Genomic DNA, 12,018 nt, shown 5'->3' with positions numbered 1-12,018 from the left:
CTAGGGTCCAAGTCCCAGAGCACCAACGCAGTGGTCTCTTTATGAACCAGGACCCCGCCCTGGGGTAAAAACAAAGCTTTTATACTTTTTTTTTTGCTGGAGTCTGTTGCTAGTTATTTCTGATAAGAAATTCTTTCCCAAGAGATTCCTTCCCAGGAGATTTCTTCCCCAAGGACACTCGCCCTGCACAGCTGGCCTCTTTATCGTAACCAAGCAATAAGCAAACAAGCTTTGTGTACAGAAGCGGAATTTGGCTGTTAGCTAAGAGCAAAAACAAATCACCATCAAACAAACTAAAATATTGTTTTAGTCCTACTCTACACCATCTATACCCAGGTTCTAGGGACTCATCCCAAGGGGGACCTCTCTCTCCCCTCCTGGTTCCAACCCAGACATGACTTGGCCACAGAAGAGGGAACCCTGGTCCCTCCAGGAAGCCTTCTACCCCTGACCCAACTCCCACTGTAGGCTGGAGAGGGTGCCTCCCCTGTGCCCACAGCCCTCGGCACCTGCCCTTGCTATAGCACCATTCTCCCCTGCTGTTACCTCCTCAGGTCAGGGACAGCATCAGTGTACCCAGTATCACCCAGCATGTGGCCTACACTGAGTAGCTGTCAGTGAAAGTTGGTAAATGAATGCGTACATAAATGAAGTAGAACTTGACTGGGGGAAGGAAGAAATGAATCCACAATAGAATGGCCAGTGATAAAAGAGGAGGAAGTCAAGAGAAGAGAGTGATGGAGTGAAGATGCAGAGTAACAGCAACAATTTATTAATCATTGGTACTATTTATGAACACCTACTATGTGCTCGCACAACATAGGGAGAAGAGCATCAGGAGTGGGTATTGGGGACCGCTCCCCAGCAGGCATCCCCAGGGCAAGCCAAAGGAGGGGGAGGCAGTGGGCAGCCAAACTCCCCCCAAGCTACTTGACCACCCCACCTTACCCAGCTCTCGCTCTCTTAGCCCTGCCTGGTGCCCAGTGCTGGGTTGGGTGAGACTGGGGAGAGTGGTGAGTGAGACCTGCTATGCCCTTCAGGAGCTCGGTCTCATGGGGAACTAGACTTGGGGTCAGAAGTGAAGGACCACAGCAACATGGGGTGATTGGTGTGGATGGTGCAAAATCAGGGACATGGGAGCCCGGAAGCGGAAGTGGCCCCAGCCAGCCTGGAAGGCTTCTGCCCTGGTCCCAGGGTATCTGCTTTCCCTTCAACCTGCCCCAAATAAATAGCTCACCCTGAAAATGGTGCTCTCTTCCCAAAGTTCCATCCTTCCTAGGGCACACCCTATGAGTCATCCCAAGGCGCCTACCTGCATCCTTCTCCATCTGTCCAGGATAAGGAGCTGCCACTTAGTGATACTTTGCCCTGGTGGAGCCCCTGATTCGACCCTCAAGCCCCTGAGGTGGGTATTATTGATAACTGGCTCACAGGCAAAGGCTCAAGTGAGGTCAGTCTCAAACTGCCACCAGCTGACTTGTCTACCAGTCCTGTGCTCGCCTCTCCATGTCAGGGGCGTCCTATCTGCTTCCCAAACGTGTACTCCCCAACGCAGGCTTCATCACCTGGCCCCTGCCTCTAGGTTCTCCTCTCCGATCCTAGAAAGCCCAGGACGGATGCCTGCCACACCCTCTGGCCATCTTCACCCCTTCTTCTTTGGGGAAGCCCGCCTAGGGCGACGGTCCCGCTCCGGCTGGACAGGCTGCGCAGCTCTGGCCATGCTTCTTTCTCTTGGTCTCCGGGTCACCTAGTGCTGGCTGCGCCTTTTACTGCTGTATTAATAGCAACTGGCACGCAGTTTTACAGAGCAGGCGGGTGAACCTATTACGTTTAGTCTTCACATCATCACCCTTAGGTGGCAGTTTTAATCATACAGATAAACTGGCCATCCGTCGTTCCTGGCCTGCCCCTGAAGCAAGGGGACACAGGTCCCGCCCAGCGCGCCCCTCAGGGCAGCGGATGGACTTCCGGTGGGCGCTCCTCGAAGTCCGTCCGGAGCCAATCGGCTGCGCGGAGGCAGTGCGCGTGCGCGTTGGGCTCCTCTTCTGGGCGCTCAGACTACAACCCCCAAGATGCACCGCGCCCGGCAGCCCGGCGGAGCTCTTTTCAAACGGACCAATGGGCGCCCCGCGCACCCCGTGCCGCGTTTAAATCCTTGGCGGAGGCGCGTCTCAAATCATCTACCGGCCGCTCGGGGTAGGAGGGTCCGGTCGAGGGTCCCGGGCGGGTCCGTGGGCCGAGCGCCGCGGGGTGCCGCCGTTCTCGGGCGGGCAGGGGCCGCGCGCTGCTCTGAGGCGGGCCTGGGCTCGCGCTGGGCCGCCGGGGGCCGTAGGGACCCTCGCGCCTCCCTCGGAGAGGAAGGGAGGTTGGGGCTGCGCGGGGCAAGCGGAGCCCGGGCACTCGGACCCGCGCGCGGGGAGTTCCGTTGTCTCCGCCCCACGGCGTTTGGGTGTCACTGGGCCGGCCGCCCCCCGCAGCCCCCGGCCTGGTGCCGCTAGGTGTCTGGGGACCCCTGGGCTGCGATCGTTTCCCGGTGGCCGCCGCGCCGCCTTTTCCTCTCCCTGACCTGGCCACGGCTTTTGGCTCTCGGCCCCTGCTGTGCCGCAGCGGCCAGGGTGCCCTGGCCGTGTCCTGCTCACCTTTCGGCCCCTTCGTCCCTGCAGTGACTTCCCGACTGCTCTCCCCATGGAAGGGGGCGGCGGCAGCGCTGGGCCTTCAGCCAGCCAGGCAGGGGACGCGAAGACGGACGTTCCTGAGAAGGAAGGTGGGTCCTCCTTACTGCAGCGCTCTTGTTCAGGGAGCCCAGGAGAGATGGAGATTGATTTAATGTTTCCTTGAGAATTTATTTTATTCATTCCTTCGTCGCTCATCTTGTGTTCTGTGCCTATGAAACGGATGGTGCTTGCCTTTTTTTTTTTCCTTTCACCTCCACCCGCTTTTTTAAGTTCTCTCGCAGCTGGGATTCTTGTCAGTTTGTTTAGTGCAGTGTCCCCTGTGCCCTAGAACTGTACCTGACTGACACTTAGTGGTCACTCAAATGTTTGTTGAATTGGTTGTTTTCTTTTTTGTTTGTCGCTGGTTTCTGTTTGCTAAGACTTGTTTTTAGGATCTTTGAGATCATGTTAGTGAGTGAGCCTGGCCTGTAAGTTTCCCTTCTTGTTTCAGTCCTTGTCTGGTTTGGGTATCAAGGTGAGAGGACAGCCTCACAAAATTAGTTAAAGGCCATACCTTACTCTCTTTTTCGCTTCAAACATTTTGATACCGTTTTGTCCTTTGGTCCTCGCAACACCCATGTGAGGCAGTAGGCTGGGTACCCAAGCGTCCTTAACACCTCCATTTGCAGAAATGGTCCTGGAGACTTTGCAAATCCACCATTGTCTCTTAATTGTATCTAGAAAGGTATTTGCTTCTGTACCACTCCCTCTGTCCTGGTGTACCCTCCCTTTCAGATATGTCCCGATGCGCCCCCTTGCTCCTTTGCGGGCTTCCCTCCTTCCCTCATCCTCCCTCACCCTCCCTTGTTTCCTTGCTCTTTGCCTGTCCCTTGGATTATACTCATCATTGACATGCATGTGTGTTACCTTATCTCACTTTCTCCACATCTCTGCTGCCTCTCCATTGCTGTGTTCCTCCTTCTGAGCCAAACTTCCAGAGCTTTCTCGTTTGTTCTGCTATTTTTCATCCTTCCTTAGCCCCTCCAGTTCCAGCTTCTGTCCTCACCACTCCATTCAGGCTGCTTTCACCGGTCACTGAGGACTTGCCATGCTGCCCAAACCTCTTGTCAGTTTTCTGTCTTTGCTTAATCAGTCTCGTTCAGCCTTCTTTTCTTTTGGAAACTTCCCGTGCTTGGCTTCTGAGGCACTCTTGGTTTTGCTTCTGCCTCCCTGGCTGGGCTATCTCCGTCTCTCTGCAGGCTCCTCCTCCTCTCCCATCTTCTGAAGCTGATCTTTCCCAAGACCTGGTCTGGGATCTCTTTGCATTTTCGCCCTAGGGGCCGTCATCATTTCCATGACTTTTCACCTCATCTGCTTTCTGATGCGCCCCTGTTTTGTCTTGTGCAGCCTGAGTTCTGGACTGGTATATTCCCCTGCCTGTTTGGCCTCTTCACATGAATCCCTCAGACCTCAAACTCAACATGCCCCTTCCCAAGACTCCATTCTTAACCTGTTCTTTTCTGTCTTTCCCATCAGAGTAGATGGCCCTTCCATTCACCCGGCCATCCAGCCTGAGAACCTCCTGCATTCACTCAGTCACCAACTACTGCCATTTCCACTTTTGGTGTATATCTTTGGTCCATCTACACACTCTTTCCATCTCCATCCACATGCTACCACCTTGCTCTCAGCCACGTTATCTCACCTGCTCCTACTTGTATAGTCTTCATTTTGGCCAGCATGTGCATTTGTGACTTCAGTAGATACTGCCTGTTTCCTTGCTGATAAACTCTACACGGCAGCAGTGTCACCTTTTAAAAACACAAGTTAGATTATAATGCTCTTCTACTTAAAGCCCTTCAATAGCTTCCTATCGCACTTAGATACAATAAAACCTCCTTGCCTTGGCTTTTAGACCCCTCTGGGATCTGACTTGACCTATGTTTCCACCTCTTCCAGCCACTCTGACTTTTGACCAGTTCCTCACACACACACAATTATTTCTCAGAGATGTCCCCACCTCCACGTTATCCTCTCACCACACTGCCTGCAGGCGCCATGTGCCGCAGGTCTGCCTGACACGGGGAGGATGTGGCCCCTTGCAGGTGCTCAAGCATTTGCAGAATGAACAAGTCAGCCAGTCCAGGGCCACCTGGAGCCAGTTGCAGAGCCTGGAGTAGAAGACTGCGTCCTGACTCCCAGTCCAGGATCCTTCTTTCCATACCAAACAGTTGGAAGTTTCTGGAAGTGACTTATAAAACTGACTTCCTAGGTTCGGCTGTGTAAAAAGTGAACCGTATCCCTCTCATCGTTGTCCCTTGGTCACCCAGTGTCTCCCTTCAAGGACCATGGATGTCATCAGTCTCTCGGGTGTACTTCCAGACATACCTTGTGCAAGTGCAAGCCAGTATGTGCACAGTGTAGACCGCGTCCCCCTTTTCATACGGCATACAGAGCCCTGCCCTGCATCTTGTGTTTTATGCTTAATTTATCTTGATTGTTGTGTATCAGCATATAAAGAACGTTATTTTTTTTGTACCTATGTAGTGTGCCATCATGGGGGTGTACTGTCATTTATTTCGTCAGTTGTGGGTGAACACTTAGTTTGTGCTTAGTTTCTTGCTGTTGTAGACGATGCTGCAATAAATGGCCGTCATGTACATCATTGTCACATTTGTTCCCAGAAGGACACACTCACAGAAATAGACTTGTTGGGTCAGAGGGTTGTGCATTCCTCATTTTGGTAGGTGTTGCCAGCTTACCCTCTAAAGCTGCAGTCATTTATTTCTTTCCTGGTGGTGCAGGAATTGTCTGTTTTCCCGCAGCCTTGCCTATAGTTTATGAAACTTTTTGGTTTTTGCCAATCGCAGGGTAAGTTTATTTTTAATTACTCTTATTTTTGTGTGAGGCTGAACAACTTCTTGTCACATATTTAAGAATGTTTTGTTTTATTTTCTGTGAATTTTATCTGTTCATATCCTTTGTCTGTTTCGTAGCAATTTGTAGGCCCTCTTCATAAATTAGCCCTTTGTGAAATGTTTAACTTTGCTTGTGGTGATTTTTGCCATGCAGGGATGTTTCACATTTTTATGTATTTGAAGATCGATCTTTTATTTTATGGCTTCCAGTTCAGTGTCCTAGTTAGACCGCCACACTGCCAGGTTATGAAACACTTTGCTCATGGTTTCTTCTTGTTCCTTTAGTGTTTCATTTTTTTTCAATTAAGTAGTCTTTGATTTATTTGGAATTTGTCCGGGTGTGGCATGAGGATTGGAGCAAACTTAATTTTTTCCCAAAGGACTCTGTGGCTTATCTCAATACCATTTATTGAATAATGCACCTTCCCTTTTTATTTGACATGTGACTTTTGTGAGATACTAAGTTTTCTTTATATCCATCTTGCATATTTCTTGTTAGGTGTGTTCATAGGTATTTTGTAGTTTTTGTTGCTACTGTAAATGAAGTCTTTTCTTCCATTATATCTTCTTTTTTTTTTTTTTTTTTTTTGAGACAGAGTCTCGCTGTGTTGCCCGGGCTAGGGTGAGTGCTGTGGCGTCAGCCTAGCTCACAGCAACCTCAAATTCCTGGGCTTAAGCGATCCTACTGCCTCAGCCTCCCGAGTAGCTGGGACTACAGGCATGCGCCACCATGCTCAGCTAATTTTTTTCTATATATATATTTTAGTTGGCCAGGTAATTTCTTTCTATTTTTAGTAGTGACAGGGTCTCGCTCTTGCTCAGGCTGGTCTCGAACTCCTGACCTCGAGCAATCCACCCGCCTCGGCCTCCCAGAGTGCTAGGATTACAGGCATGAGCCACTGCGCCCGGCCCCCATTATATCTTCTAACTGGTCTTTGGAGATATAAAAGCTGTTGATTGCTGTGTACTCATTTTGTCCTTAGTCATATTCTTTTGTCGTTTTATTATTTATGATAGTTTTTGGTTGTCTTTTTCCTTGTGTCTGTAATCATAGCATCTCTGAACCATGATAATCTTATCTCCACGTTCTTTCCTCGTCTAATTGTGTTGGTTAACATGTCCAGAGCAAGGTTAAGAATTGTGGTGGTGCTTAGAGACGTCATTGCCGTGTGCCTGGTTTTAGTAGGATTGCATGTGTAGTTTCCATTCCGATACTGGCTTATGGGTTAATTTACATGTAAATGGTAGTGCTATTCATTAGTATTTCTGTTTTTTTTCCCTTTTGGGTGTGTGATAGAATTGTACAGCCTATCTACTTGAAGGTTAGGCTTGGCCTAATGAAACTAGAATGTTGTGATATGTGTCATTCTGGGTCGAAGTCTTTAAGAACCAGTGTGGAGTTTGCTCTCCCCTTCCTCCTGCCACAGAGACCAGTCTGTGTTCCTGATGGTGGAGGCGCCATCTGCCCGGGTTCTGGAGTGTCAAGGCCAGGGAACGGGACCCCAGCCTCTGCTCAGCAGGCGTATAGTTCCCAGTGAGAAATATATCTTTGTTGTTTTAAACCACTTGAGCTTTGTGGATTGTTTATTACTTCAGCATAAGTTAGCCGATCTTAGCTGATATATATTCCTGTCTTTTGAAGGAATACTTCTGATGTTCTCCCCCTGAACCTAATTTTGGCTTTGGGGTTGAAATGCATATTTCCTTATATGATAAAATGTATTGCTTTTTATTAAGAGCCTTTAAAATCAAGAATGTATGTTGCATTTTATCATATGCTTCAACATATATGTAGACAATCATACAGTTTTCTCTTTATGTCTAGTAATATAATGATTATATTGCTAGCTTGTGTAAAATTAAATCATCTAACAGTTCTGAAATGAAGTGAGCTTGGTCATAGTATGTTATTATTCTTTCAATATGTTGCTGGATTCTCTGCTAATATTCCTGTTTAGGATTTTCATGTTGATATAAGTGAGGCTGGTCTGTAGCTTTCGTTCTCGAGCAAACTTTATGCTTGCATCATAGAAGTGAGTTGGAAGGTTTATTTTTTTCTATCCTCTGGAGCATTGTAAATAGTATTGGAATTATTTGTTCTTTAAAGGTTTGATAGAATTATCCTGTGAAACTAGTGTGGACTTTGCTTTTTTGAAGAGGATAGCTCTCTAATAATTTTCTCCAGTTATTTTGTGATTTATTGAGCTATTAAGATTTTTTTTCTCTCTCTTGGAGTCATTTGTATAAATAAATAAATTTATATAATTTGAATACAAAAATAAATTATATCTTCCTAGAAAATGATCCATTTCGGCCAAGTTCTTAGGTTTCTGTGCATGGTGTTGAGCAAACCAGCTTATGAATCTGTTAATTCCCTCTTTCTGTGGGTATTTCCCTTTCATTTCTTTTGTGCATTTGTGCTTTCTGCCTTTTCCTTGATTAGGTAATTAGGCCTATTTAATTGATTAATTGGGACTTAATTAGGATATTAGAGTATTTTCAAATTTTATGATTTTGATAAGCATGCCTCATTGTTTATTAATATCAAATGAGGTATGATTTGTGGGAGTGCTGTATAAACTTTATAGTATAGAAATATTATTTTAGTGCATTTCAATAAATATTTGCTAAGTGCCTAGGCCCTTAGCTGGACATTGGAGAATTTGGGGAGTGTTAGACATTTGTTGTCTTGGGGGCACCTATAGTCTGGTTGGGGCCGTGGAAGGGTCAAGAGGTGTTTCCAGAGGCTAATGGAGTGGTAGAGGTCAGGTCCAGGTGCTGGGGGAGCCTGGGGGGCTGGCCTGGGGAGGAGGAAGCAGTTGCCCCTGTGGAGAGACCCACTAACCCAGAGCCTGTGGCCTGTAGAGAGTTGGGCTGATGAACAGGGCCGTGGCGGCCATGGTACACATTTGGATGGGGGCGCACAGAGTGCAGTTTTATCTGGGGGTTCAGGAAGGACTCCCCAGAAGTGATGATGGTCAACACATATACTTATTGAGTCCCTACTGTGCATTTGAATAATATTCGAATTCATTGTTGAAAGATGAATAGGTGTTTTGTAGCTTGTAAGAGGGGAGTTTAATTCTAGGGGAGCCGAGGCAGGTGGTCTTTTGAAAATGTTGTATACCTGAAAATGACTTGTCTCTTCTTGAAAAGCTAGTTGAATGATTCAGTGAATGCATTTTAGATTATATCTTAAAAGTAAGGACTTATGCTTTTGGGGTGGCTTAGCAGACACAGAATGGCTGATGCAATTTTTAAAAAGAAAATGGAAAAAATAAGATCATTTAGTTTCTTCCATGAAAAATAACTAAATTAAAATAATGATAGATTACATTTTTGGAGGTGAAAACTTTACAGTAGCTCTGATGGCTATAGAGACTGGTAATATTTTTCTCTTTATCAACCTTAGCACTAAAGTAACAGTGGATTTTTTTCCCCCAGACATTCGTCTTTTGGCCGATGAAAAATTTGACTTTGATCTTTCATTGTCTTCTTCAAGGTAAACAAATGAGTTTTCTTCCCTCGCCTTGAGCATACCACATTCAGTAGTCTTTCATTTAAATGCCATTGTAATAATTATTAAAAATGCTTTTCTTTAAAAATAGTGCAAATGAAGATGATGAAGTCTTTTTTGGACCTGTTGGACATAAAGAAAGATGTATTGCTGCCAGCCTGGAATTAAATAATCAAATTCCCGAACAGCCTGTCTTGCCAGCATCGGAAAGTTGCATTACTTGGAGCCCTCTCACGGGGGAGAAGTTTGTGGAAGTGTACAAAGAAGCGCACTTATTGGCTCTGCGGATAGAAAGCAACAGCAGAAACAAGGCAGCCCAAGCTGCCCAGCCCAAAGACCCGTGGAGCCAAGGTGTGGAACAATTTATACAGGAATCAAAATTGAAAGTAAGCCTCTTTGAGGAAGAAAAGGAAATGAAGAAAAGCCCCAAATCGCTTAAAAGGGAGACATATTACCTGTCAGACAGCCCCTTGATGGGACCGCCACTGTCAGGCATGTGGCCCCCTGCGGGTGAGCCCCCGCTGCCGGACTCATGCCTGGCCCCACCGAGTTCTCCTGCCCAGGCTAGCCTTGCCCAGACACAGGGGCCACCGTACCCTTCTCAGCCTTTGCCAGGGGAATCGAGTTCTGCTCACCCTCCGAGTCAGGCAGTGACTCAGAGAAAAGTCACCAGCAAATTGCAGCTGCCCCGAGCTTCGTCTGTTAGAGGAAGACACATCCACTTGGCCATGGAGAAGGTAGACACAACCAGGCAGCAGAACGTTTGCTTGGGGAGCGAGCCACTCCCTGCCTCTTAGCCCTCTCGGTGTACGCCCCCCGTGGAAAACACCTGGGGAAAGACCTGGAAGTGTAGAAGCTCCAAGGACCCAGGAGCGCAGGAATGCGAAGTCCATGAAAGGCAGTCAGAAGGGGAGCCGATTTTGGGGTGGCTTGAGCAGGCCTTTGATGACTTAAAAATACCTCCTCCTAAATTCTGTTTGAAATTTCTTCCTTTTGCTTTGTTACAACACGGGATGCACCACCCGTTAGAGATTTCATTTGTTTTAACAAACAGCCTCTTCCAAAAATTCCCCTCTGCTGGGATGGCTGCTTGACTTTGACTTAGCTTACATTGCTTTTCTCCTGGGCATTAAGAGGAGGGGGCAGTTGACAGATGTGCCTTTAGGGTGCTGTCAGCCAACTCTGGGAAACTGAGGGTCCTGGAGCTTGGGGGGTGGCAGGAGAAGGGTCGATGTTGGACCACGCTTGCTGCCAGGTTTGTCTTCCCTGGCTCTTGCTCAGGAGAGGGGAGGCTGCAGGGAGGCAGGGCAGGTTGGAGCCTGCCCCCTGTAGCCTTTCCCAGCTCTGCTCCCTGCCTTGGGCAACGGTTAGAGAAGAATGACATTTTTGGGGGTAGTTAGGAGGTTTAGGTAAATACAAAATGCCCAGCAAGGGCCTAGAAATTCCTTTTTCCCCTCCACAAGCCCATCTCTTGAACTGCATGACCACCCCCTATGATGAGGAGCCCCAAAGTGAAACGGGTTGAAACTGCATCGGCCATGCAGAGCCCTTGACCAATAGGCATGCTGAGTCCCACCGATTTGAATAACGGGGTGGGGCTTACCCCTCTAGTCATATAAACTCCTTTTTCTGGAGACCATTTAGGATGTAAATCTCTAAAGATGTTTCTAGAATGAGAGTGGGCTGGGTCTTGCTGTGCGTAGCGCACGTGGACTCAGGGCAGAGACTGTGGTGTAATGTTGGCTGTTCTGGACCCATCGTAGTATCTCCCATGATTCCTGGTCCTGGGCACCAGATAGCTGGTTTTCGGTCAGCGAGGCGCCGTCCCACAGCTGAGCTGCATTCAAGCTCACTTGGGAACCCCCACCATGTCCTGCGTGTTTCTCCGGAAAAGGTAATCACTTCTAGAGTGGCTCACAGGCACATTCGTGCGAGGACCATTTGATTGTAACACCTAGAAACAACTACTAGCACCGGTGCACGAAGCAGAAACGGGAAATAGTAAGTGGTGGTGAGAATGTGGAGAAATTGGAGGCCTCATAGACTGCTAGTGGGAATGTGAAATGGTGCAGCCCGTGTTGAAAACTGTTTGGTAGTTCCTCAGAAAGTCAGATGTAGAGTTACTAGTAGTAATTCTTCTTGGTATATACCTGAGAGAACTGAAGACATATTTCCACAAAAAAACCTATGCACAAAGGTGCAAAGCCATGTCATTCGTAATAGCCAAAAAGTAGAACCAACCCCGATGTCCCTCACCTGATAAACAAACTGTGGTGTATTCAGACAATGGAATATTTTGGGCAACAAAAAGAAATGCAGTACTGATACACGCAGTCACACGGATGACACTTGAAAACATTATGCTCAGTGACAGAAGCCAGACACAAAAGGTCACGTATTATATGACTGAATTTATATGAAATGGCAGTAATAGGCAAATTACAGAGATGGAGTGGCTGAGCGTTTGCCTAGGGCTGGGGAGGTTGAGGAATGCTTCAGCACAGGAGTTTGAATCTACCCTGGGGAACACAGCAAGATCCTGTCTCTAAAAAGTAAATAAAATGGTTATGTAAAGTATATATCAATTTTAAAAATGCTAGAAAGGAAAAAAGTTAGTGCTGCATCTCTGCTACTGCGAGTGCTTATTGCTGTGACCTCATTAACTCTTCTGTTAGAAGGGATGATTTATGTAAGCATGGATTAGTTCCATGAATGCCCTTGTCCCTAAATATGTCAGGAATTTATTCTTTGTTTGACTCTGCTGGCCAAAGAAAATGGCTTTTGGTACTAGATCAAGGAGATTTACTGCAGTCGAGCAGCTTCTGTGGTAGAGGGATGACCGTTTAATGAATGAGTCCTTTCTGTACAACATTTTAAAATTTGCGTAACTAGAGCCAGTTTCCTCATTACCATCCTTAAATAAGGATCC

The 12,018-nt window shown here is 47.3% G+C and overlaps 1 protein-coding gene across 6 annotated transcripts in view; it reads left to right on the top strand.

Annotated features, from left to right (window-relative positions):
* Nucleotides 1–471: 471 nt before the first annotated feature.
* GTSE1 (G2 and S-phase expressed 1) overlaps nucleotides 472–12,018 on the top strand; it is a 28,048-nt gene continuing 16,501 nt past the window's right edge. Inside the window, exons 1-6 of one of the 6 annotated variants that reach the window (XM_045552777.1) lie at nucleotides 472–782; nucleotides 1,337–1,405; nucleotides 1,877–2,196; nucleotides 2,664–2,764; nucleotides 9,017–9,074; nucleotides 9,181–9,826. In XM_045552777.1, the coding sequence (XP_045408733.1) occupies nucleotides 2,686–2,764; nucleotides 9,017–9,074; nucleotides 9,181–9,826 (783 nt within the window). In that variant the 5' untranslated portion in view covers nucleotides 472–782; nucleotides 1,337–1,405; nucleotides 1,877–2,196; nucleotides 2,664–2,685. Of the gene's footprint in view, nucleotides 1,406–1,876; nucleotides 2,197–2,663; nucleotides 2,765–9,016; nucleotides 9,075–9,180; nucleotides 9,827–12,018 lie in introns of all 6 variants that reach the window. The other 5 variants (XM_045552778.1, XM_045552774.1, XM_045552776.1 and 2 more) reach the window with 5 other exon arrangements.

This window comes from Lemur catta, chromosome 6 (assembly GCF_020740605.2).
Source record: "Lemur catta isolate mLemCat1 chromosome 6, mLemCat1.pri, whole genome shotgun sequence".
NCBI classification, from domain to species: domain Eukaryota; kingdom Metazoa; phylum Chordata; class Mammalia; order Primates; family Lemuridae; genus Lemur; species Lemur catta.
The sequence above is the reverse complement of the archived record's forward strand: the minus strand, read 5'-3'. Positions and strand labels throughout refer to the sequence as shown.